Source organism: Nestor notabilis, unplaced genomic scaffold (assembly GCF_000696875.1).
Source record: "Nestor notabilis isolate BGI_N333 unplaced genomic scaffold, ASM69687v1 scaffold2501, whole genome shotgun sequence".
NCBI lineage: Eukaryota > Metazoa > Chordata > Aves > Psittaciformes > Psittacidae > Nestor > Nestor notabilis.
The window spans coordinates 10110-35916 of NW_009914939.1; the positions used below are offsets into that span (position 1 = coordinate 10110).

Below are 25807 nucleotides of genomic sequence, written 5' to 3' on the forward strand. Positions count from 1 at the left end.
TCACAAGGGTTTTGTACTAAAAAGTTTCTCTGCCTACAGTGTATCTGCTGCCTACCTTTAAAATGAAATGGGTAAACTGTTCTCCCAGTCTCTGAACGTGCATGCAGAGAACCATTCACATTTCTGTTTGTAGAGAACTGACTAAATACCTTAAGATTTATAGTTGCAATTTACTGAACAGTTCTAAAAACTGCTATTTCAAGCAGTTCACCTACATACTAAAAAGTCTTTTTATGAAAGCAGGATCATTTAAGCTCAGTCCACACTTGTCTTTTTGATCCTTTCATTCTGTCTTCCAATTTCTACAGTCTCTTTTCACAGCTTGCAAAAAATGTCATCTCCCTTCCATCACCAGTGTCACTGGAAGCAGAATCTGGGGAAACGATGGCCAAAAGATTAAATATTGCAGCCTGACATACAAAAAACCCCAAATCACAATGAAAAGGCAGGAAGGGATGTGCTATGTGTTGATTCATTCGTTTTTAATAAGTACATCACAGCTACAAATAACAGCAAGCTCTACAAAACACTGAAAAACAAAAAGGAGAATCGTCCCCCTGCATCCATTCTTGTGATGGAATAATACACCAACAGAAGCACCTCAGGTACACACTCCTCAGAAACAGGTCTCTTCTGGACCACAGGAAAACCATTTCAGTAAAGCCTGTGCCCCACAGAAGTGCTTCAGGAAGGACTGCATGTCATAATCTCTGTATCCAAGCCTCGGTACACCTACATACTGACCTTGCTCACACACATAAGAATTCCCATTTCCTAAATTAATAGATCTTAAAAAGATGTTGTTCTCTAAAAAGCATTTTAGAAGGCAGATACTGTCTCTGAAAAAGAAACAGTATTTTTACAGTTGGTAATGCCAGCAGGACCACAGTGTGCCCAGGCACAGCCGCAGCAATAAAAGACACCCATAGACAGGCAAACCTGCATGGTCCAGCAGCACTCATCACCTGCAATCCACATTTATGAAGGCAAAAAGGGCCCTTTGTGACATTCACGATCATGAAACCAAACCTTGCAATGAAATCCATTTGTCAACCATTTATTTAACACCATGTTTCCAAGTAGGATGTTAAGGGGGCAGGTCTTGGAATATCTTGTTTACCTTCACAGTAGGCGGAGTCCCCTTGGACAGAGAGAAAACCAGTCTTGCATTCACAAGTCGCTTTTGTGTTCCAGTTTTTGCACTCAGAATTTTCACCACATCTGTGTCCCTCTGCACAGAAGTTATGGCCTGAAATACAAGGTATTAAAACACGTTTATTTCAGCTATTCATATTGATTATTTATATTGATTGTATCACTCTGAAAAGCTTTGGTACAGAATCATAGAATGGTTTGGGTTTGAAAAGACATTAAAGCTCATCCAGTTCCAACCCCCTCCCACCAGCAGGGACACCTTCCACTAGACCACGTTGCTCCAAGCCCCTGTGTCCAACCTGGCCTTGAACACTGCCAGGGATGGGGCAGACACAGCTTCTCTGGGCAACCTGTGCCAGCGCCTCAGCACCCTCACAGGGGCCAACTTCTGTCTAAGATCTCATCTCAATCTCCCCTCTGTCAGGGTAAAGCCATTGCCCCTTGTCCTGTCCCTACAGGCCTTTGTCAAATGTTCCTCTCCAGGTTTCTTGTCAGCCCCTGTAGGCATTGCAAGACTGTTACAAGAAATTCTCTCTATAAGCCTATTTGATGCACAGAGGCTTGTTGGATTCCTCCATCTGTTCTTCTCAATAAAACCATTTTGTTAAAAAATGCATCTGTATAACTAGTTTCAGTCAGGAGGAAAGAAAACTTCAAAGCAGAAAGCCATGATAATACATTAAACTTCTACTGAACCCATGACAATACATTAGCCTTCTATTGAACTCCATGTAGGACAAAACATCACCTTATCTCTGAGAAGTGTAATACAAACTTACATCAAAAGGATGATAAAGTATAATATAAAAAGTCCTTCACAAATCCCTTATTATGTGTAATCACACATGCTTTTAGAAAAGAAAGAAGATGCTGTCTTAGAACACAAACCTATACTAGTCATCAAAACAAGCTCAACACCTCCTTGTCACCAAAAAATAGCTGGATTGTTTCTAGGGTTCCTCATTAATCCCTCCATCATAGTGTGCGTGGGAAAGAAGTTTTATCAGTCTCTCCTTTTTCCTTGAAACAAATTCTCAGTAGTTTCTTTGTGAACAGCTTCTTTCAACCCATACAAAGTAATTTCTAAAAATAGGATGAACTTTCCCACTTCCTTCCATAAAGGCACAACTGGCTCAAGTTCTTTCTTCCTGATTCTCAGTATTTCTCAAAGATGTGTCAGAACTTCTCTCTGCTGAAGCCTAAAGTGAAAGTAACTGCAACTTTATCTCTTTAAGGGCACTCCACTGGAAGTACTGTAAGACATAACACCTTACGGAATCGGACAACAGGAATTTCTTTCTCCCCATTAGTGCATTTTTGATGGATTTTTCTCTGTTAATATCCATGACTCGATTTCTATTTGCCTGTGATATATAAACAAGCTTTTTGGTAGTTCTTCTTTGTTCTGCTTTTGTCTGCTGCAAGGAGGGAAACCAGAACCCCAGACATACCACCAGCTACTTGTATCCCAACTTGTGCTTTTATGAATACAAGAACAGTTTCTGCCAATTCTGCCTGGTCATAAAGGAGCAATCCAGAAGTTCCAGTTCATTGATCCTAAACTTTCCTATCATCCCCTAAAGACAGCTAAGAAAAAGATAACCTGGACTTTTAAGATGTAAATGCCAGATTCAAATCTTTGTTCCTATCCTTTGCTTGGATATTCTTTAAAGAATTTTGGAAGACTTCAGCTTACACTAAATATAATTTTCACCTTCAGTGAGCAAATTTTCATAGGGGTACCCTGAAGCTGTTGTTGACTGAGGAATTTTTTATTTCTCTTTAAATATGGACTTCAGTCATCTACTACTTGGAAACTGAGGTTTCATCATTTTACTGCACTCCAGCTTTGCAAGTCTGGGGCTACAAACTCAACTTTGTTGAGGTCTGGGGTCATTTTTAAAAGAATGCCACACCTATTAGCAAAGAGGAGACTCTCAGTGCCAACATCCAAGTCTACACTTAAACTTCAGATTAATTTTATATCCTCCTCATGCTCAGTTAGCTCATTCTTTCATTCTAATCAAACTTGCTGAAGAACTCCATCCATGAAAACTGCAGATATCCCTTCTAGCCTTCACTCATTTCACAGTCTGGTAAAAAACACTCAGGCATTCCAGGTATGGCCTTGTCAAGCCTGGATACATTTCATACTGGTGAAAACAGGCACAGTTAAACTGCCTTTAGCCATTTATGCAATCACAGGATTTGACTTCTCATTTCTGCCTTTACAATTACAATCAAAATTGAACACTGGAACCCATCTCCCCAGATGTACCCATTTAGCATCTAATTTATACTCTCCAAGCAGCATTACTGTTCTGTTGGTATTCTAGATAATATCCAAGAAACAGGTTTTATAACATTTTCTTTATCACAGTTTTCCCTAAGACTCAGATATAGAATCATAGAATGGTTTGGGTTGGAAAGGACCTTAAGATCATCTAGTTACAATCTCCTGCCATGGGCAGGAACTTCCCAACACTAGACCATGTTGCCCAAGGCTCTGTCCAACCTGGCCTTGAACACTGCTAGGGATGGAGCATTTACCACTTCTCTGGGCAGCCTGTTCCAGCGCCTCAGCACCCTCACAGTAAAGAACTTCTTCCTTATATCTAACCTGAACTTCTCCTGTTAAAGTTTAAACCCGTTACCCCTTGTCCTATCGCTACAGTTCCTGATGAAGAGTCCCTCTCCAGCACCCTGAGGGGGGCCTACCCTCAGATACTGGAAGGCTGCTATGAGGTCTCCACACAGCTTCTCTTCTCCAGGCTGAACAGCCCCAACTTTCTCAGCCTGTCTTCATACAGGAAATGCTCCAGCCCCCTGATCATCCTTGTGGCCTCCTCTGGGCTTGCTCCAACATCTCCATGTCTAGTCTATATTCTGCTGCTTTAGAATAACTCTCCTTTGAACTCATATACAGTAGTAGGTTTATATTTGATTATCACTGGTAGATACTACTACTTGGAACCAATGTAACATATCGTGTATTAAGGAAGACACTATAAAAACCACACAGTTTTTAGTGTGGGTTACTACTGTCTTGAGATAGAAGGATTTTATTTATTTCAATTTCACTCTTGTGCAAACCTGTAAAAAAGTATTTCCTCTTTCTCAGCCTGTTTTAGTTACAATAGCCCTTATACAGCCTTCTGCAGCAAAAGACTTGGTTTTGTAGGCTTTTTCTATCCCAGGGAGTCAACATTTTACCTTGTGATCACTTCATGGCAAATTTATGACTTACAATGAGCCAAAGGGACACTTCTCAGGGTGAACTTTCAGCACAAGTCCCGTGTCCCACATCAATTGCTCTTCTCTAACACTTTCTCCCAGTCATGAGCCACTGATTAGTTTTCAGTATCACATCACAGCCCTATGAAATCTTCACTGTTTGCCACCCCTGAAACTCATCAGTAGATCTCATGCCTACACTAACTATCCATTTTGTACCAGTTAGAACCGTCAACTGATTTTTAAAAGCTCTCCACAAAAAACCGAAAAACCGTACTGCTTTTGTTCCCCTGTTATCAGCTCAAATAGGAACTGTCTCCATTCAGAATCACTCTTATTTTTTCAAGCTTGAAGGCTGTTAAAAGAGCATAGAAGAAAACAAGTGACACTCCCCCTTCTGTAACTTGCCTAATTAAAGGCTCTAAAGAACTTTCCATTGTTCTCCTCATTAGGAATGATACACCTCCTGCATCTCTAGATTGCCTTGGCATTTATCACTATAAAAGGCCTGTGAAATGCTGTCTCCTATCTTTTAAAAATGCTGACTAAAAGTGACTTTACTTCAATTTCCCATCACATTCCAGAAAACTTGTTCGACACCTCTGCAAGAAGAAAGTGGAAGCCACTCCTGTTAAGAACATGCACTACAGCATTGTGTGTTACCAAGCTTTTACAGAACAAATGTAATTTAAGGTTAACGAGCAGGAAAAAAACATGTACTCAATGGTATAGAAGAGTGAGGGTTCACTGTGCCTCTGCCAGAGTGGGAATACCATCAATTGGATCAGAGGTTTCCCAAGTACTTTTCTTTTGCAGTGAAGATACAAATTTAGCACTTCAAAAGAGCCAAGAGCTGCACGCCAAGGAAGTGCAGTTCTTGCATTTCTTAGAGCCTGGTCTCCACTCTCCCCAGCTGGGGCTTTGAAGGCAAGAAAAGAATAAAATGCTGTCGACTTTATATTAGTTCCTATTGGGCCTGAGTGCTGTTCCTGCTCTTCTGGCGTATAAAGGCCACCTCGTAGCTGGATTGTAATGTGATGAAATTTTCTAGCTGTCTTCTTCTCACCTTTAACAATCCCAATTTAATGTCTAATTTAGCTCAATATTTTAATCCTTTCTTACTCAGCAGAACAATCAGGAACGTACACAGGGCCACTGAGTACAACCACCATGCTTATATTCCTGACTGAAAAGGGAGGGACCTTAGCACTGATTTAAACATCAATCTATTCATGGCCAGTCTATTTACGGGAGCAGTTACTTGTCCCCAAGCAAGCAGAACGGAAAAGAACACAAACATTGATTTTTATTAATTCCTTGTGTGAAATGGACTATAAGGTTCATTTAAAACACCTACACAGATGGGAAAATCACCCCTTGATCCTGCAGTGGGATCTGAATCTCAACCCGGATGGCAGCTGGCAGAAGGCATGCATTCCCATTGCCCAGGTGAAAACAGCTGAATTACTGACACTTCCAAATATTCAGCAAGGTCTTACCTGAGACAGTCAGCTCCTCTCTAAATGCAAGAAATGACTTCAAATAGAATCATCGCATCTGAGTAAGCAGGCAACTGGAGAGGATTTGAAAGGAGCACACCCAATTTTAAGTAGTCCTGACCATTATAAATTACTAAGACAATCCTGAAAACGGTCAGATTTCATGCTAGCAGACAGAAAACTATCACTTCTGCAGCATCAGGAACTGCACAACTGACTGGGGCTGGTTCCAAGTCACATTATCTAAACTTAAGCATGTATTCCATTGTGAGACACCTCAATATTGCTCTTATTTTTCCAAGCTTCTCGACATCTTCAGGTTCCAGTTCCCAGAATCTGCTTTTCCAGAGCAGCATTTAAGCTAGTTTGTGCTGTCATCGGGTTCTTTAAATACTTAACGTATTTTGTAATTTGGCTTAATTACTGGTTGAAGAATGCAAGAACTCATTTGAAACTACAGCTGGAATCAACATATCTTATATACTCCTCTTCCTACATTTATGGGGAACCCTCATTTTTCTGAGGGTTTCCTTATAATATCTGTAATGTTTTCTGTACTTCTTACTACACCCCTGGCTATTCACTCCAAAATCTGAGAGCTGTTCTCTTGCTGTTCAAGAAATTACCCTTCAGCAATCCACGTTCCACCATTTCACATTCCAGGGGCTTCTGAAAGGAATGCTGACAATGCTTCCATTAATAGCACCGGTAATATTCCAGAGGTCCAAGGTAATTTCAACCTCAAAATCATACTACTGGTAAGATTTAACTCCATGGTTACTACATAAATGTGTAAAGTAAATCTGGGGGAGAACTCACAGGGAGAGTCGTGAAATTTGCACAAGCAATTATCCCCTTTCATGATCTGAATAATCAGTTTTTAATAAGTCATGAGCTGTGCAGCACTTTGAAGAGCAGCTTTTATGCCTTCAGAGACTGTGGTCCCAGCACTCACTGGTCTGACATAAAACAGTAACTTCATAAATTCTTACCAGTTGCTGTATCAATGCAGACCTTATTCCATACTCCTTATTTGTGTGCTTTAGAATAATAGTACTGCACAGCCTAACAAGCTTATTGAGATTATTGGGGTTTTTTTCAGACAAAAAGCTCTTCTAAATCCCAAATAACATTAAAACTATGTTTAGAAATGAACTCATTCATATTTATCAACCTCCATTAAATCTTAATAAACCTAAAACCTTGAAATAACTCATACCTCACAGCAAGAAATAAGAAATACTCAATTTCTGAAAAAGCAACCCTGTTTCCCAGCTAGATGGGGAGAGATGAGACACATGCCAACTGAAGAGCCTTCTCAACCTCTGACTGGGAGAATAAATACCTCCTTCAAACAAAACTAAATAATACAAATCAGGGTGGCAGATGCCCCATTTTTAGGTTTCAGTGCTGTTTCCTGCCATGCAATGCACTCTTGAGCTGATCAGTAGGATTCTTCACCTTCTGCTAACCAGCACCAAGACTCAATCCAAATCCATCAGCCAAACCATACTACAGAACAGCAAATAAGGATTATTTTCTCCAGCAACCAAACAGCTCTCATCGCTTCCTTCTGTCCTCACACTCTCTCTGTTAGTGAGAGCATGACTGAAGCTGCTGGGGCTGTTAAGGCTATTCTCATATACTAAAATTGTGAGCATTACAACACAAAACTTCTCTCATGAAATCTTATTTGAATCACTCATTCAAAGGAGAAGAAAACCCACTCTTCCAAGTTATACGCTGTCTTTGGCAAGGAGAAAAACAGCTAAAGGGAACAATAAAACACTTCTATGACACTATTTTTTGTATTAGATTTGCCCCTGGGCTATACAAATGTATAAAAAAAATGGGCTATATAAAATGTAGCAGACATGCAGGAAGAAAAATGAGTGATTTTCCACAAGTAGAACAAAATATATTCTCTTACACAACGATTCTTTGTACAATTTTAAAATTCCCTCAAATTTATGTAAGCATAAAAGAGAGCTTAATAACAGCACAGACTGTCCTGCTGAGAAGTAAAAAGGAACCATGTAGTTTAAGCAGACATTTGTATTTATATTAAAGCACGGAGATGAAGGGAAAAACAAAGTATTCTCTACATAGCAATCAAGGATAGATCCTATATACAGATCTGATGAGGCCCATTTCTGCGTTCAGGTCCATGACACCACTACAGCAGAGTTCTTCCACACTCCCCCTGCCTTGCTGTACAGGTTATACAGTCATTTTACTGAAATATAGAAATCGGTTTTTAACGATATATTACCTTTTGCTATACTGTAAACTCCTGTAGCAAGCCTGAAGAATAAGAGGTGTTTGCTGTCTTCACCTCTCTAACCATTTACAAACAATAATGACTATCTAGGAAGCCACCAGCTGTGGACATTACAGTGTTCAACTCGCTCCTTTGCTCACTCACAATTTCCATCACCATAAACACCACAGATTCATTTTTTTCCTTTCATACCCTGTTTTATTTTAGGCACTTATCTATTATTGCAGTAGATATAACAGATCCATGAAGAGGGCACAGTCTCATACCACAACAACATGAAGTTTCCATATGTTTTGTGCTGATTTCCTTCTGTTGATCCCCCACATTTATCCTTTCATTACATGGAAATTCCCCTGCTGCAACCAGGAAAGCACAAGCTGCAAACCTCCCACACTTGCCCAACTCAGCAAAGGTATTCTGGAATCCTACAGATGATGATCAGATCAGGGCCTACAAGGATGCTGGAGAGGGACTCTTCACTAGGGGCAGTAGTGATAGGACAAGGGATGATGGGTTCAAACTTAAATAGGGTAAGTCTAGGTTAGATACAAGGAAGAAATTCTTTATTGTGAGGGTGGTGAAACACTGGAATGGGTTGCTCAAGGAAGTTGTGAATGCTCCATCCCTGGCAGTGTTCAAGGCTAGGTTGGACAGAGACTTGGGTGACATGGTTTAGTGTGTGGTGTCCCTGCCCATGGCAGGGGGGTTGGAACTAGGTGATGTTAAAGTCCTTTCCAACCCAAATCATTCTATGATATTCAGTAGGAAAGTTCTATTTCCACAACTAGATACTAAAGAAAGCACAAACTGAGACAAAACTACCAGTCACTGGCATGCACTGATAAACTTTACATAGAATTGTTGTTCAGGTTTAACATTACTCATAAATGCTGAGTAATCCTCCTGCTGACTAACTAAAAGCCAAGCTAAGGGTCAATGCAGAGTTATAAATATCAGCATACATTTAATCTGAAATTTGCATATGATGTGCAAATCATAGAATCCCAGACTGGTTTGGGTTGAAAGGGACATTAAAGCTCATCCAATTCCAACTCCCTGCCATGGGCAGGGACACCTTCCACTAGACCAGGTTGCTCCAAGCCCCTGTGTCCAACCTGGCCTTGAACACTGCCAGGGATGGGGCAGCCACAGCTTCTCTGGGCAACCTGTGTCAGAGCCTCAGCACCCTCACAGGGAAGAACTTCTTCCCAATATCTCATCTCAATCTCGCCACTGTCAAATGATCCATGGGGGCTTCCAATAAACACTGATTACTCAGGACCGTATTTACTATGATATTTCTTCCTCACTGCTTCTGCTTGGACAATAAATCTCAATGCAATCCCTGAAAGAGGTAATTACTGCAAACCAGAGCAGCATCCTACCCTTTCCCAGTAAAGGACGTGTTGGCACAGGACAGGACAAGACTCTGTGGCTTTCCCGCCATATCAGAGGGCACCAGTTTGTATGATCAAACCCACACCAAATATGGAATTCTTAATAAAGATCCATATTTATCACCAGCACTCACCATATGACAAAATTACATGCTGCCACTTTGGGTTGCATGCAATTGAAGCACAAGCGCCAAGTGGCATGTATTCTTCAAGATATAAAAAGCAAGTTAGGAGTGCCAACTTCAATTCATGCCTTTGTAAAGTTGACAAAATGAATCTTATCTTAAGCATAATTTTCAAAAGAATGCTAAAAAGCAAAGATGGACATACAAAAGGAGGTGGTGCTGGTTTAGCATCAGCTAAAGCAGAACTGAAGGGGAAGTTTAACGTATCAACTTGGAAGCACCATGGATCAGAATCCATGGGAAGTCAAAGTACAATTCCTTCCTCCGCTGCTAGAGCCCATCACGTAAGTCTGCAAATTCATGCTATTTTATAAATAATAAAACCAGTTTGGGGATGAATATCTAAAAAAGTACCTATCATTGACAATAACGCAGAACTTTATAATTACAGAACTTATCTTTCATCAACTTGGAAGCTTTCAGATTCCTAATGCTTTTAAGTGACGAGGATAATTTTGTCAGTACAGCACCACATCAAACTGGGCCATCTGTTAAGAAGTATCATTAAGACATCCAGCCTCTGAGGGACAGAGAAGCAACATTTGCTGCTTGCTTCAATAGTACAGATGTTTCTAGAAGCTGTTGAACAAAATTAATGCGTATATTCTTGGATGCAGCAAGCAGTCTCAAATGTGCTGGCTCCTGCAACCACGTGCATCTGCTCCAGTTTCAAGGCATTAGTCATTATTTAACTATGCCTATCTATTAATTCATATTTATTGGCTAAGGGAGCGATTCAGAGCCCCTTCATTGGCATCTACCATGACACTGCAGGAATTACCCACAGGCAAGACAAGTGGGTGCATCTCTAAAGGCTGACACCCAAGACCTGCTCTGAGACCAGGCTCCCCTTAAGCTCAGCTGAGCCTCCGCACCAAGGGAGACATGCAGAACAGAGGCACAATACAGACACACAGAGACAATAATCATCCCACCACCTTCCACCCAACAGCTCACTGATTACAACACACTAAGAAGAAAGCTTGTTCCAGTTCTCTAGCCTTGGGATACCTGCAATTCCTCATTTCAGGGCATTTCCTCAACTAAGATTTTACCTATGGCTTGTTCAGTCTGCTCCACCACCACACAACCAGGAATCACCAGGGCTGAGAGGGAACCAGCAAGAGTACCCTGCATCTCAACACCCTATTTCAAGGGGGAAAAATGGGATTCTGGGATCTAGGGCTATTTTTTTATGTTTATTCAGCAATTGTCCAGCTTAATTCCTGAAGGAATCTTAGCATGCTCAGATCTAAATCAACTTCAAAATATCCATCAAACTGGAATCTTAACATTATTATTGTGATTTTGAAACAGAGAGCTTAAAACCCCATTTCCAAAACCCTGTATATTTAGTGCAGTTGCAAGTTTATGCAACATAAAATGCCTCTTCCTCAAACAGAACTTCTTCCTAATGGGAATTCTTAAGAGATACTAGGCCCTTTCTCCTCTAACTCTTCCTTTCCTCCCTCTCCAAGTCTTTTCGCCCTCTCTTTCCCCCTCTCTAATTCAGAGCAATTATTATTCAGCATTTTACCTAGTAAGTCTTCAAACCAAAAGAGTATCACAGACTGGTTTTACATGAAGGTAATTATAGAATCAGGTTTATAGAGGTACCTAATATCTCATTAACAAGGAATCATTCCTTCCAGTGTACCCCCCTGTTGAGACAGCAATTTATGTTCCCTCCAAGCATGCACAGTCTCTGTCTTACCTCTACAAACACTGCAACACTGGTTCTCTGGAAGAACATGATCTTGTTCTGAGCAATTCAGGGGAGGACAAGTCTCTGTTACTTTTACTAAAACTCCATTCTGAAAATAAACAACATTTTTATAACATTACACTGATGAAAACACATGCAATGGCAAACATCACATATTTTCCAATCTATAACACTAGTAATCTCTAGTAACAACACTGGTAAACGGGCAGACAGCAAGTTAAATTCATTCTTTCCACCACAACACCTTACCTGAAGTTATCTATTTAGACAATTCTCTGCCCAGCCTTGAAAGAAAAGGAATTAGAAGGGGAAAAAATAAAAAGGTACGTAAGCTCAAAATACTACAGTAGTTTTTCCAAATGTGTTTTCTCCAAGTGCAGTTTTTTTCCTTCCAAGTATTTGAAGGAACTAAAGAATTTCACTCCAGGATTTTGTCAGTCTTCCTGCTTTAACACGTCCAAGTTTGATTCCTCTTGTTTCATATTCTACATAACTCACTGATAAGTTATTGAACTCCAACACAGCAGAGAGAAGTCAACATTTTTCATGTCGTGGATTGTTCTGCTGCATCCGATTAAAAGGGTCTGGTCTTTAGAACAACCCAACACCTGATTTCCACAATTTAGGTCCCTCAAAGGCATGGCAAAGCAGAAATCCCATACTGAGGCATCCACATAGGAATTGCTGTATAAAATGGAAATCAAGGTCGACATATTTTGATTTCTGTTTAATTTAGAATAAGCCTGAGCGTGGGAGGTCTAGTCGCTGGTAGAGCCTTTCTGGGGAGATTGTAAACCAAAATTTACTCCATCTTCTTCCCATCACCTTTTTTCCAGACCAAACAGCTGTCCTGCTTTAGTTAGTTGTTTCTTAACATCTTGTCCCGAAATAGTCTTCTCCCCAATCTCCCCTCCAGCCTTCCCCAGACCATAATTTACCTCTCCAACATCCCTTCTACAGCTATGCCATCACTGCAAACTGGCAAGGGGAACACAGGTAAACAACAGGAGTTTTGCTCAGTAGGAGCTGCAATAACTATCCCACAGGATTGTCCACACCCAACTAATCCTGTTTTCCGAAGGGCTGTGAAACTCCACTTAGAAAGCAGGCAGCCTGCTATATTGCCAATACACCTTTTTAATATTAATCTAGCCCCCATTCCTCCCGAAATAGTTTTCAGGATGCCACAGCTGTTGGAACATAAAGATGGAACGAGAGTTTCTGCTTTCTTCAGAGAAATAAATTACCTTTTCTAGATATCATGATTGCAGAGAAAAGGTTAAAAATATGATTCAAATAGACCTAGGGCTAAGAAAGCAGGAACCAATACCAAAAGAAGACAGAATATGTTATGAAAGTCACCATTCTCATAATCTGAGGGATCAGAGAAGTGATTTTGAACAGAGGATATTGAAAACACCCATGTGTCTCCTGTGTTTGAAGAAACTACCCTACACAGAGCCACCCCTGCTAGCCAGAAGCAGCTTTTGTATCTACAAGACACTGTGCCACACTGTGCCAAAACACTAGCTCAGGTGCCAGAACCAGTCCAGGTCAAAGCCTTGCTGGTGATGAGCCTCCTGAGCCATGCCATGCTGCTTCAGCTTTGTCACTGCAATCTCCAGAACGAGCTCTCATAGCATCAAGCCGCCCTACTCAGTTCTGAACGTAGAAATGCCTGCTCAGCCTACAGAGTGCAAATGATGCACAAAGTGCTCGGCAGCTCCCAGGACTTGGGACTGAGAAGAGCAGCAGACCTGGGGAATGCAAACCTGACCATTGCTACTCACTGCCACTACCACTGCTGCTCACTGCCCTGAGATTGCAGTCTTAAGGTGAAGCAGCAGCAAGTCATTTTTCTCACTGCCCAATTGTCTTCACTGGCAAGTTGCAGCAGTTGCTGTCAAGAAAAAGCATATAACAAACCCCACAGGCACCAGGTTTTCCAAAAGCAGCTATCCACAGCATCACATTCAGCATGCATCATTGAAGCAAGTGCCCACACAAGAACAGCAGAGTTAATGGAGGCATTAGGTCTCCTGATTTCACTTCCATAAGTGAAAGGGAGGAATCCCCTATGGTTGCCTGTGCAATTGCAGCAGCAAAAGTGATAAAAGAACCAGACACGCTGAGCCATCATTTACTATCATGTTATCAAACTACCAGCTGGAAAAGCTCTGGCTATAACTCGTCTCCTGTTCAAGTTCAGACCAGACAATTGCAGCAGCAAGGGTACAGTAAGTCAACATACGGACAAAAAGCTCTGAGTGACAACAGATCTGGTCAAAAAGATGGCAAGAAATCATATGAAAGTCAAATCAGTGATCAGGATGAGATAAATTCAATCCAAGCTCACGCCTTCTTTAGTGAATCATAAGGAGATGAAAAAAAAAACCCACACAAATTGAGATTTCCCTTTATTTAATGACAGGAAGATTTTCTTTCCCAGGTTTCACATTTTCTGCAAAACTTGGGTCTTGGGAAAACAAATCAAACGTATTTGTATAATTAAGTTTTAAAACAATTAAAATGTTTCCATGTTGAGTATTCTTTGGAATCAAATCAATTTGTTCTAAGCTAGTACAGATCCAATTATAAGAATTATCATCATTATATTTCAGATTTTATCCACTGAGATTAAGCACAAAGAGTTCACACTTTAGCACTATTGCTTCAGGCAGCCTTAGAAAAATTACTAACTTTTTATACTCCATTCACATCTGTAGTCCTAGAATCTGGACAGAAATAGATGTCAAAAAGACATTCTTCTGAAATAAATAGGTCAAGCTCCAACTGTGACATCCAATCCACAAAAAAATGTGATCTGGAGTCAAACATTTACAACAGGATAATTCCATTTCTTGTCATTACAAAGGTAAGTACATTAAAAAGAATTGGCTATCAGCCTAATTAGAGAAGACAGTGTAAATGTGAACCACAAACAGCTCAGCTCAGATGATGAGCTCTGCAAAATAGCAAAATTTCAGATAAGGTTACTTGGGAATTTTGGTTGTTGTTTGGGGTTCACCTCACACACACACTCCCCACCCTCCCCCTTGTTTTAGCTACTATTAATCAGCCTTTCAGGAGAACGTTCAAGGCACTGTCCTCAGTTGAGACCCTGGGAACCACATTTTTCCTTATCTTTATAAGGAAAAACTTTTTAGTCCAGGTTCCTGAAAGCCAGTGGAGCCCTGACCAGCTGGGAATGGCTGCCCATCAGTTACACCTGTGCTTATGGTACGAGGATGTGCTTCATTAATACATTTTCAGTCTGGGTTAGTTTTCAGAAATTAAAAAAAACCCCTGCACACAGCCTGATAAAGAAAATCTTGGCTCTATCTGGATCCATCAATAAATCTAATGGTACTTTTGTTAGATGGAAAAAATACAAAAGTTAAAAGCCTCTTAAGCTTGGAACAGAGCCTGTGCAAATAATAACGTATCTACCTACAAATAAAGATTTAAATGTGAAATTTCAACTTGACTTTTTGGTATTACCCCACCTATAAATACATCCTCCTTTATAAACACAAGAGCGACTCGCTGAGATTTTTAAGTCATCTTTATCAACACTAATAAATTGACAGTTGATGCCTACCCTCTATGGGTGAGGAAATCGGGATTCTCAGCAAAAGGGGATTTACATGACCACATCTGACCACAGATCAGATTTGACCAGGGTGTAAATGGAGACCCACTGGAGAGTCATTTTGAGCTGGTCCTCTTTCAGAGCAGCAGGTCTGCAATCAGGGACCCTGGGGTCGGGACGCTGCCCAAGGAAATCCCTCAAGGTTCGGAGCCCTCCTTTCATGAGCTGAGTGATTGTGCATTTGGTATCACTGGCCATGAACTTAAAGACTCGATTCTTGAATCAGTAGTGTAGCGACAAACACATGTGACATCCCAAATCTGTAGCTGATGTTGATGGAGCTTTAATTGAGTTTAAACAATAAATTTCATTTTACCTCAATTTACTGGTTCTGTGACAGCACCCACTTAGAAACTCTGAGTCAGAATGACAAGATTTGCCAGTGAGGTTTAATGTCTTATTTGAACACAGCTCTGAAAATACCAGGTTGGTTTTTTTCCTTTTCTTTTTGAGGCATGGACCCACGTTTTTCATGGCATCGCATCCACACATGCTGTTTCACATACTTATCAATAGTCTCCATTAAGATGTAAATAATACAAACAGCAACGTTGTTGCAATTAGCATTGCCATATCTATTTCCTTTAACAACGACCAAAATGCACAAGTTCTTTCACTGTTATTTTAGTACTTTCTAATATGGCAGATATTTGATGGTGAGTATTCGTTAATTCATTAACATACTCATAATGATAATACAACACTTTCACTTAGAGCACAGAGAAGTTCCACAGATGACATTCAGATCACTCTGGTTTTACTTTAATGTGAAAATCCTCCTCTTCTCTTCCTATTTTATATAGGCACATTCCCTGCCAAATAAACATTCCATGTCATATTATAAGTAACAGGTATCTTAGTCTCTCTTCAAGGCAATGACCTTGCCCACATATTTGTATATACAATGTTGAGCACCCCTATACAGCTAAACACTAACAGCAGCAAAGTGATTCTGCATAACAAGCTGCTTTCACATCTGCAACCAGTTATTGTCCATTTCCATTAGCAAACATCAAATTGCTACTCTGTACACTCAGCTACAAGCACAACAATAACCAGGTCATTTAATCTTTGTCAGTGCTCTGATATTCACTAACACTCCCTGAATGTTCCTATCTAACACAGCCTCCATTTACATGGGTTCTAAATACTGACTGTAGCTGTCTTAAGAATCACAAACTTGCCAAGGCAGGGCCCAGTCAAGTGCCATACTTAGCAATTTACCTCCATTATTAGGAGGGCTACATACAGTTAAAATAATCCTAGGGGAAATATAGAGTAACTCAAACAATATAAGGTGGGTTGCTTCAAATTTTAGCAACTTTGCTGAGAATTAGTAACCGCTTCAAGATGCTGATGCTTTTTTCTAGGGTTCATGCAAGTGGGGATCGAAGAGAAAACATCTTTCCAAGTCATCTTGCCCACATTTTTATTACCATGCAAGGGTCATATCCTTGCCTTGTCTTTGTATTTGTGGCTTTCACTGACTTCAAGGTCACCTTTTCAAGACAACAGATGTCACATTTGCAGGAAAGAAGCCTGAAGAAATGCACTAATTTATCATTGTCACTTCTGAACACTACATACACATTTAAAATCAGGAAAAGTATACAGAACCAAAACTTACTCGACATTCCCTGCAGCTCTTGGTTAACACTCGTTGACCTTCTGCCAGCACTTTGCCTCCATAGATACACTTGGCTGTAATTGGAGAGAAGAAGGAGGGAGATTAAACATAAATAAATCAGTATCTAAGTTGAAAACAAATCACAATCACAGAATGGTGACAAGAGTCAGAAGGGACCTTAAAGCTCATCCAGTTCCAACCGCCTGCCACAGGCAGGGACACCTTCCACTACACCAGGTTGCTCCAAGCCCTGTCCAACCTGGCCTTGAACTCTGCCAGGGATGGGTCATCCCTGGAATTCAACAAAGCTTTAAAAGTTTCCTGAGAAAAGGTATAGGCACAGTGAAAGTGGAAGTACTGAAAGCACTCAGTTCTCCAAAACAGTCCCAGACTATCTAGTAACTCTTTCAACTCAATTTCTTTCCTAAATACTAAGGGAAGGGAACCAAGCTCTTACAGGTACATGTGTCCTCCCTTTATGGGTGATGCCAAAAGGAGTCTTCCACAGCAGCAACTGTCACGGCCAGTTTGATTCCAAAATTTTAAACATGAAGGACTGCTAGATGAATCTTCAGAAACCTTCAGACATAAATTTGCTTCTAAGGACTTTTAGTTTCAACTTACACTCTTGATAATCCTCATCGCTTTAAGGAAAGATTAAAAACCCCAAAACACAAGAGCACAAGGTTTTCAGGAGAAGCCAGTTTTCATCAGCAACTCACATTTAAAAAACAGGCTTCTTGCTTTTGGCATCCTCATTTTCCTAAAGCTGCCCTAGTTTTTATGCCTGACTTGTTTTGATCACACCTATGAAGAAAACTTCAGATCAGGAAGCTTTGTTTAAATTAGAAATCTCAGTAACTATTTTTGGGAGAAGATGATTACGAGAATTTTCCTTTTTCTTCCTGCCTATTCTCCTAACATCACTGCTTTTAACAAAAGAATGGATGCACCAGACAGCAAGTTAATGCACAACTCAGAAAAATGATGAGATTTCAAACAAAATTATAGTCTTTTGTCAAATATGAGTTGAAAGGCTACACAAGATGGCAGGGATCAAAACAGAATCACCTCATTTTTAAAACCCTTAACATGTCAGATATTAGAGCTACTCTGCTCGTTAACCCTCAGCTAAGATGGGAACCTGTTCAAGAATCCAGCCATTCACTAATCCCTAGAGACAGCAAATTACAACTGATGATTCTATCAGAGCTAAATAGGAAAAGCACAGAGAAATTAACACCTGCAGTGCAGCTCTTCGGAAAGCTTCAGCAATTACTACCAGCTACCCAAAAGTGACTGACTCTGGCCTCAGCACATCATTCTGTCAAGGAGCTGGCATTTACAATCAATTTCAATCAACTCCCATACATCTCTTCCCATTGACTGACATGCTGAGTTCTCATCAGAATAACAAGTCAAGTTTGTGCCAATCACTGACAAAAGGCAAGTTTGATTGTTCATCTTCCCATTACAAATCACAGGAACACAGTTTACTCACAGGGATATATGTGGAATCTACAAGTTTGTGTCTTATGACTCCTTGGTGTCAGATTTTGTCCAGTGTGCAATACATGCATGTCAGCAAAGGAGTGGCAAGAGAAGCACCCAGATTCATGAAAGAACTTTCTAGACTCTCAGCTTTACAAATACCAATATTCTGAGACAAAATCTGCAGGCCAGCATGGCCACTTCACCATCCCAGCACTTTGATCATAAGCATCTTTTAGTAAGCAGAACACTCACGCTAACATATAGCTGAGAGAAAGGATATTACATGAGTAAACAAGGGCAAGTGCAAGATCACAGCTAAAGGACATTTGTGTATGGGACTAATGAATTCAGTGACTGAAAAAGGGTGACAGAATGCTAAAGAAAGTGTTACTATTTTTTTAATAAATCTTCAAATAATTCAACATCCCTGTCTAATGAATTATGAAAACATTTATGCATGAAGTTTACTACTCTCCAAGAACTGGAGTGGGGAGGAGGGAGGGAAATACATCTATATGTGTGTATATATCATTTGTGCTTATGATAAGACTGGCATCAGTTTTCAGCTGAAATTTCCACAGATAAATTGTCTTTGCCCCATGTACTACTATTAAGGCAAAAATACTGACTATTCCTTCCAGAACATTACTTACAGCTTTCATTTCCAGAAGAAGGGACTGAAAGCTGACAGTAACACTGACCACAAAATTTACTTGTTTTTTTACTTTCTTCTCACGAGTTTATTCTGAAGTTCAACACAGCAAACTAACACTCCATGCAATGGTACTACCCCAGGGTCTGAAGTCGTCATGTTTATTTTAGACAACAACCTTCCAACCAGAAATAAGATAGGCACAAAGATAACAGCTCAGTTTATTACTCATTGCTACAGCAAGTTCATACCATAGGCTTGATGTTCCTCAACACCAGCAGGAGATAAAAGCTGAAGCCAAGTAAAAGGCTTCCCAGCCCCAAGCAAACATGAATAACTTTACACTGACAGCAGATGAAATGACAATCTCAGAAATTTGAAATGCTTCTTCATTTCTTAGAAATTATGTATTTCCTTCTTAAATCAGGTTTCCCACTGTGACTCATGCTACCTGAATTACCAGGACCTGTGAAAGCCATAAAATGTGCCTGCTTTCAGGACAAGTTTCACTGCTTAAATAGAAACTGAAAGAGGTCTGTGCGATGTACTTACCCTTGCACACTTTGCAGCACTGGCTTTCCACATGCACTGGGAGAGCATCAGGAGGACAATCCAGAGGGGGACAGGACATCCTGCGGCACTCCACAGCCCCACTCTAAGCAAAGGGGTTTAAGACAAAATTCAACTATGACGATTGTAATTAGCAAGTATTTTATACAAAACACAACAGAACAAAAACTATGAAATGAAAACAGCCTTGTGGAATACAGACCCAGCCTCCACTAACGAGCATAAACCTATCCAGCTACAAAGTTGAAACAAAATGCATCTGAAAGTGAACCATGCCGTTTTGATACTACCGTTGGTTTTCCCCACTTGCCCTGAGCAAAGCACTTTAACTGGAAAACGTTAAGTCCATCTTGACAAGAACATAAGCACCACTTTCTGCAGGCTGTGCCAATCATCTCAGAGGTTTTTTACAACCAGCATTTTAACAACCAGCATTTTCCCAAGCAAACAAAGACTCTCTTCAGATTATCAAATCATTTCAACAAGACAAGATTTACATACTAATTCTCTTCCATTCCTCGGGTTTTCAGAGTGATCAACACCAAAACCAGAATCTGCAAGTTGTTACCATGCAAGATGCAACTAAGCAGCTACGAATACTATTAAGATAATGCTGCCTTTTTGAAAAAACTACTGCAGTGAAAAGAATTCCAAACCAAACACAGACAAGTCCAGGCTTTCACCCCAAAACCAGAAAGTCCTCACAGATATAATGAGAGCAAATATGAAAGCGCTGTCAGGGGAAAGCAGATTTTATTTCTGAAGCTGCCACATGAGTGGTGCCAGGTTTTTACTGATTTATTTCACCATTTCCCTCCCTATTGTTCACACTGCCTCTGGATGCATACTAAAACCAGAATAATTCTCAGAGTTAACATTATGTATTCAAAGACCATTTCCATGTTTTAATTAGGTCCTACTCCTTCAACTCATTAGTAATTCTTACTTTGCATGTGCAATTCCTGCAGTGATCATCTTCAACCCATGAGTCTCTGTCTCTATAGATCAATCCATTTACTTGACAAGTCTTCTCACAATGACAGTCTTCCAATTGACTCAGTCTTGTTTCTGCATAATTTAACTATAAATGAAAGAAACTTGATGAGACTTCTGCAATTCAAGCACATGACTTAGAAAAGCAAATATGAGAAAGCAATTTACTTATTTTTAGCCAAGCCAAGTCTGACTGTAGCCTTCAAAACACTGAACCAGGATGTCAGCAGATGCCAACTAACCCCACTCACTGGACTTGGATGGCGCTATCCATACTAACTGACACCAGATTATGACTTGTGCAACTGTCCTTTCTGCTGTAACAAACCCCACTGAGATGGTCTCAGGAATGTCTAAGCACCACCAAAAGTACACAAACTACAGTCGTGGGTTGTTTTTTTTTAATATCTGAATTGCTCATCAACCTGGTAACACATCAGAAAGCACAAAGACTGGCAGAAGGACTTGTCCTAATCACCACTATCTCATCACTGTTAAGCAGCAGCCAGACTAATACTTTCTGACTTTGAGAAAGGTCTTAACCTTGTAATAGCCAGTGAGATTTCAAGGGGAAAGCAAGCGTAGTACAAAATATTCCCAGAGTGTGATGAATGTGATGCTCCTGGAGTAAACCCTAGGCTGGTGGGTAGCTCTTACCATGCCTTGCTGTTCCCATCACCTGCTCAATGCCAACTACTAAAATGTGTATCAAGAAGCACAAACTGATGTATCTCATAGCAGCCTTCCAATACCTAAAGGGTCCAACAAGAAATCTGGAAAGGGATGTTTTACAAGCGCACGTAAAGGACAAAGGGCAATGGCTTTAAACTGACAGAGGGGATATATTGAGGTGAGATCTTAGGCAGAAGTTCTTCCCTGTGAGGGTGCTGAGGCACTGGGCACAGGTGGCCCAGGGAAGCTGTGGCTGCCCCATCCCTGGCAGTGTTTAAGGCCAGGTTGGACAGGGCTTGGAGCAACCTGGTCAAGTGGAAGGTGTCCCTGCCTGTGGCAGGGGGTTGGAACTGGGTGAGCTTTAAGGTCCCTTCCAACCCAAACCAGTCTGGGATTCTATGAACTTTTCCAAGCGTTACACCTGCATGCTAGCAATTGCTTTGTTTACTCATGAGATACTATGCAATACTAAGAGGGGACGATGCTCATTCCTGTTGGAGCAGAAAAGAACAAGACTTTCTGAACCACCCTCTCCCAAGCCCTATTACAGACCTCCCCTTCATAAAGGTACCATCTCACCACCCTCCGAAGAGGAACATCCCCATCTATGCCCACCTTGTTCCCAGTGCCATCATCTCTTATCCCTCAAAGAAAGGCATAAGAAAATGCAGAATAATTGCAAAATTACTTTCCTACTTACTAATACTAAACATAATAAATATATAAATACAGACTTAATACTTAAAAGTAATTATGTGCATTCTCCATGCCCTAGAATTGCCACTGCTCTGAAAATTACCCTGGTGCAGCTACATGAGATTTTCCCAAGGTCTTGATTTTTTACCTTCACATGTGCCTTATGTGTATAAGTCATTAATAGCAAGGCTACCTAAGCCTGGCAGAAGACAAGTTGAATGTGTACTCTATCTGGCTATGACACATTTATCCTATATTAAAGGTTGATACATTTAAATAGTAGCAAATTTTATTAAACAAGGCATGTACAGTGCTATTTTTTACATAATGCCATAGACCAGTATTTCATATATTTCCATCCTCTGAAATTCCACCCACTTTAAATGAAAGTATTCTAATATGTCCTTTTTCTTTCATGCCTGTCAAAAAGCAACTTACTTAGGTGAAAGAAAAAGAAATATTTCTCTGGAGTCCTTATGAGAGAAATCCCTGAATAAAAGCTTTTTATTTCTCAAGTTACTACTCTGGGATAACAGGGGATTGATCCTCAGCTCCCCCAGACTCAGCATCATCCAGTGACTTCAAAACCGCTTTTTGCATTTTAGAGAGAAAACTATCCTCTTACTGAGCTGCTTGTTCCCAGTAGAAAACCTTTTCAGGTCATTGCATTTACAGCATATAAAAAAATACTCAGTTTTGGTAAAAAGGTGTTTGATTTGTCTTACCCTATTTACATATCTTGTATTTTATTTTCTTAAATGAACATTCCAAAATAAGTGGGCTGCACAGATTTTAGAAAGGACTTCAGAATTTCAGATTTGAAAGTGACACTTGTCCTAGAAATCATTTCCTAGAAATAGAAGATAGCCCAAACAGAATAAATATTTTCAATTTATTAACTTTTACTGTCATTTACATTATCTTGATAAGTGTTACGTACTTAAGAACCATTTACCTCCTGATCTAAGAAATATCTTTAAACATAGTAAATCCATCAAGCAGACCACCAGAAGAAGGCATGCACCAAGAAACCCTGTGACACACACAGGTCAATGAATGTGTCACAGCCCACAGAACCTGTTCAGAAACAACATTTAACTGTTACCTGCCCTACTCAAGTGACCAGAAACATTCTCTTTGCTTCTAGACTTCAAGCCTTAATTGAAAAGGTTCTATTGAGCTAAATAAAACAATTAATACCTTCGAATTAGCTGAAATATCCTTCCAAATGTTGCCAAGTGCTCTTTGCGTTCCCAAACATCACTCCCATATGATACACCTTATCTATATTAGTACCATTTGGGGCTAGAACTGAAAAGGCAGATACAAACCTTCACGCTTCACTCACATCCCTCCATTTTTAACTTGCATTTGCCTACCAAATTAATTCCATTTCCTGCTACATGCACTTTTCCTGGACAATACTAATTCTGAAACGACAGCAATGAAAGAGCAGTGGACTGCTGTAAGTGAAAAGGAACTCGCAATGAAGGATTGTCCCAGCATCACTTTATGGAAGCACAAAGTCTTTGTAGTACAAATACTGTGTAACTTGCTTCCTCTTGTAAAGTACTAGCAAGCAAAATTATAATCAGCAGCAGAGAAAGCAAGTTACTCAGTACAGTGAATAACTGGAACTTGCTCATACCACCAGCAGGACTCAAAATAATTGCCTCTCTTTCACAGTGCTAGCAGCAAACTCAACTAAAAGCTTCGCATCTCGCAATCGGAGTCAGCCTGTCCAGAGTATGTCAGAGAATAAGTAGGTTGTCAGGATAATGTGCACACTCTCTACAAACAAAGTTTCCCCTTTCTTATTAGGAAGGAAAAGAACACTTAAAGGCAGCACAGTAAAAAGCATAATGCTTTTACTCTAGTAGCACTGTTATGCAATCCTGGTTTTGAAATTCCCATTTGGTACCTACACTGGGATCTACAGGTTTGTTGTAGTCGCACTTAAATCCGTAAGTCATTAATGCCTAAGTGCTGTTTCAGATGAGACAATTCATTGTCCTTTACTAGATGGCTCACCAACGTTAACCTGAAGAATTTTTCACAGACTGCCCTTTAACACACATCAGGGGTTCAATCACCTTCAAAACACAGCTTCCTACCCCAAAACTTCACCACAGTCTTAGCTGAAAGGCCTTGGTTAACACAAAGGTTGACTGTGTGTTGCAGGAGCAGAGCCTAAGGAAAATCTCCAAAATCCACAAAAAAACCCCACCAAACACTACAGCTTCTCATTCGGCCTATTCACAGTCCAAAAATAAAATAAAGAACAAATTAATTAAAAATAATAAAAACCACCAGCAAGCACAAACCAACACCTGGAGCTGGGTTAACTTGAACACTGGTAAAAACCATTGACCCAAGGTGATGCCAAGGTCACACAGCCAACAGCTTCACAGGCGCTTCCATTTTGGGCACCCATTGCAATTCCAAGGAAGGAGACTACACCAGTCCTGAAGACTTCATAGGACTCCCACAAGCAAATACACACCTGCTGCAGCATCATATGGTGAGGGAACCGTGTGAATCGGTTTTCTGGAAATTGTCCTCAAAGGGAACTCCTTTGCATCTGCATTTATCCCTCAGCATGAAAAGGGAAATCACGCGAAGGCTTCTTACAAACAAATCAGACTCTGGGTATTTTGTCACTACCTTACAAATAAGATAGGCAATAGAAAATGTATAAGGCTTAAGTGACATCCCTGAAGCTATATCCTAAGTCCATTGCAGATACAGCTATTGGCAGAGGGAGGAAAAAAAATGGCTCTACCATGAAAATGCAGAATAACTGCAAAAGGAATAAATCCTTTCATGTTGGTCTTGGCACAGAATGAAATGGGCAATCAACAAAGAAGCTCAGGTACCTACTTTTGCAGTCATTTTTGCCAGGAGTTCTTGCAAATCCATGATTCCTTGCACCAGACTTAAGAAATCGCTGCAGGTCGGGCATGCTCAATAAAGGAAGAGCAAAAGGAAATGGAAAGGAAGAGAAGGAAAAACGCAATAACCCGTAAATAACCAACAGTACATCAAACTTATCTGAACATAAAATGTAATCTGTTTACACAGAATTTTTGCCTTCTGGAAGTCAGCACATGCAAAAATGACAAGCCTGAAACAATTCTTTTTAATACAAAGGAAGAATTGGTATGAAAAGTCCGAAATAGAGAGAATAAAGAAATTACTACTTACTGCGATTCAGATTGGGACACTGCGTTATATAGCCATTAGGTATAAAGATGACTTTCACATCTTGAATAACACCCTTTGTAAAAGAAGAGAAAACTGGTAATACAGATTGCAAGCATTCACTTACATCTGTACAAGCTGTTGCACAAGTCATTTCTTAAATGGATACAAAAAAAACTGATCAACTCATTCTTCTCATGAGGAAAATAACTGAAGAAGGACAAAATATAACAACTCCTCCCACCTTCCTGTGTGCTTGGATATTAATTTTCATAAAACACAGAAGTAATACTTGTCTTTTGCAATCACCAAATATAAGCTGCTTAAATGTCTTAAAATGGGGTGAGACTGGTGAAAAAGCAGGGAAATAATATGCAATATTCGAGCCTATAACACACTTCTCCAAAAGACAATAGGAAAACACAGCAATACTCCTCAGCCATTTAGGGTAATATGACTGTAAAAACAAATATTGTGAAAAGATAAGGATATAGTGCAAGAGGTAAGTAAGAGTCTACACTTGAGTTGTTCGGTTTAGTTTAGCGTATTAGCTTTGTATCTCAACAGGCAGCTCATGTAACTGTGCCATCAGTTAGACCTAAATCCTTTCTCTAACCCCAGCAGATGTAAGATGCCCTATGCAGGGCCAGCAGAAATCAGGCCCCCAAGATCAGAGCCAGCTACTGCAGGTTGTATGAGGCCCGAAACCGAACTAGCCATGACAGGAGGGAGGAATCAGAAAATCAACCAAGTCGGAAAAGTCCAACCATTCC

At 40.2% G+C, this 25807-nt stretch overlaps 1 protein-coding gene across 1 annotated transcript in view; it reads right to left on the reverse strand.

The window, feature by feature from the left end:
* Positions 1-1120: 1120 nt before the first annotated feature.
* The window catches only part of NELL1 (NEL-like 1 (chicken)), a gene marked incomplete at both ends in the record, with an annotated part of 49538 nt that continues 24851 nt past the window's right edge, over positions 1121-25807 (reverse strand). Inside the window, 7 exons of the mRNA XM_010023886.1 lie at positions 1121-1249; positions 11466-11565; positions 16757-16830; positions 19455-19557; positions 20419-20553; positions 24714-24796; positions 25038-25110. Of these exons, the coding sequence (XP_010022188.1) occupies positions 1121-1249; positions 11466-11565; positions 16757-16830; positions 19455-19557; positions 20419-20553; positions 24714-24796; positions 25038-25110 (697 nt within the window). The remainder of the gene's footprint in view (positions 1250-11465; positions 11566-16756; positions 16831-19454; positions 19558-20418; positions 20554-24713; positions 24797-25037; positions 25111-25807) is intronic.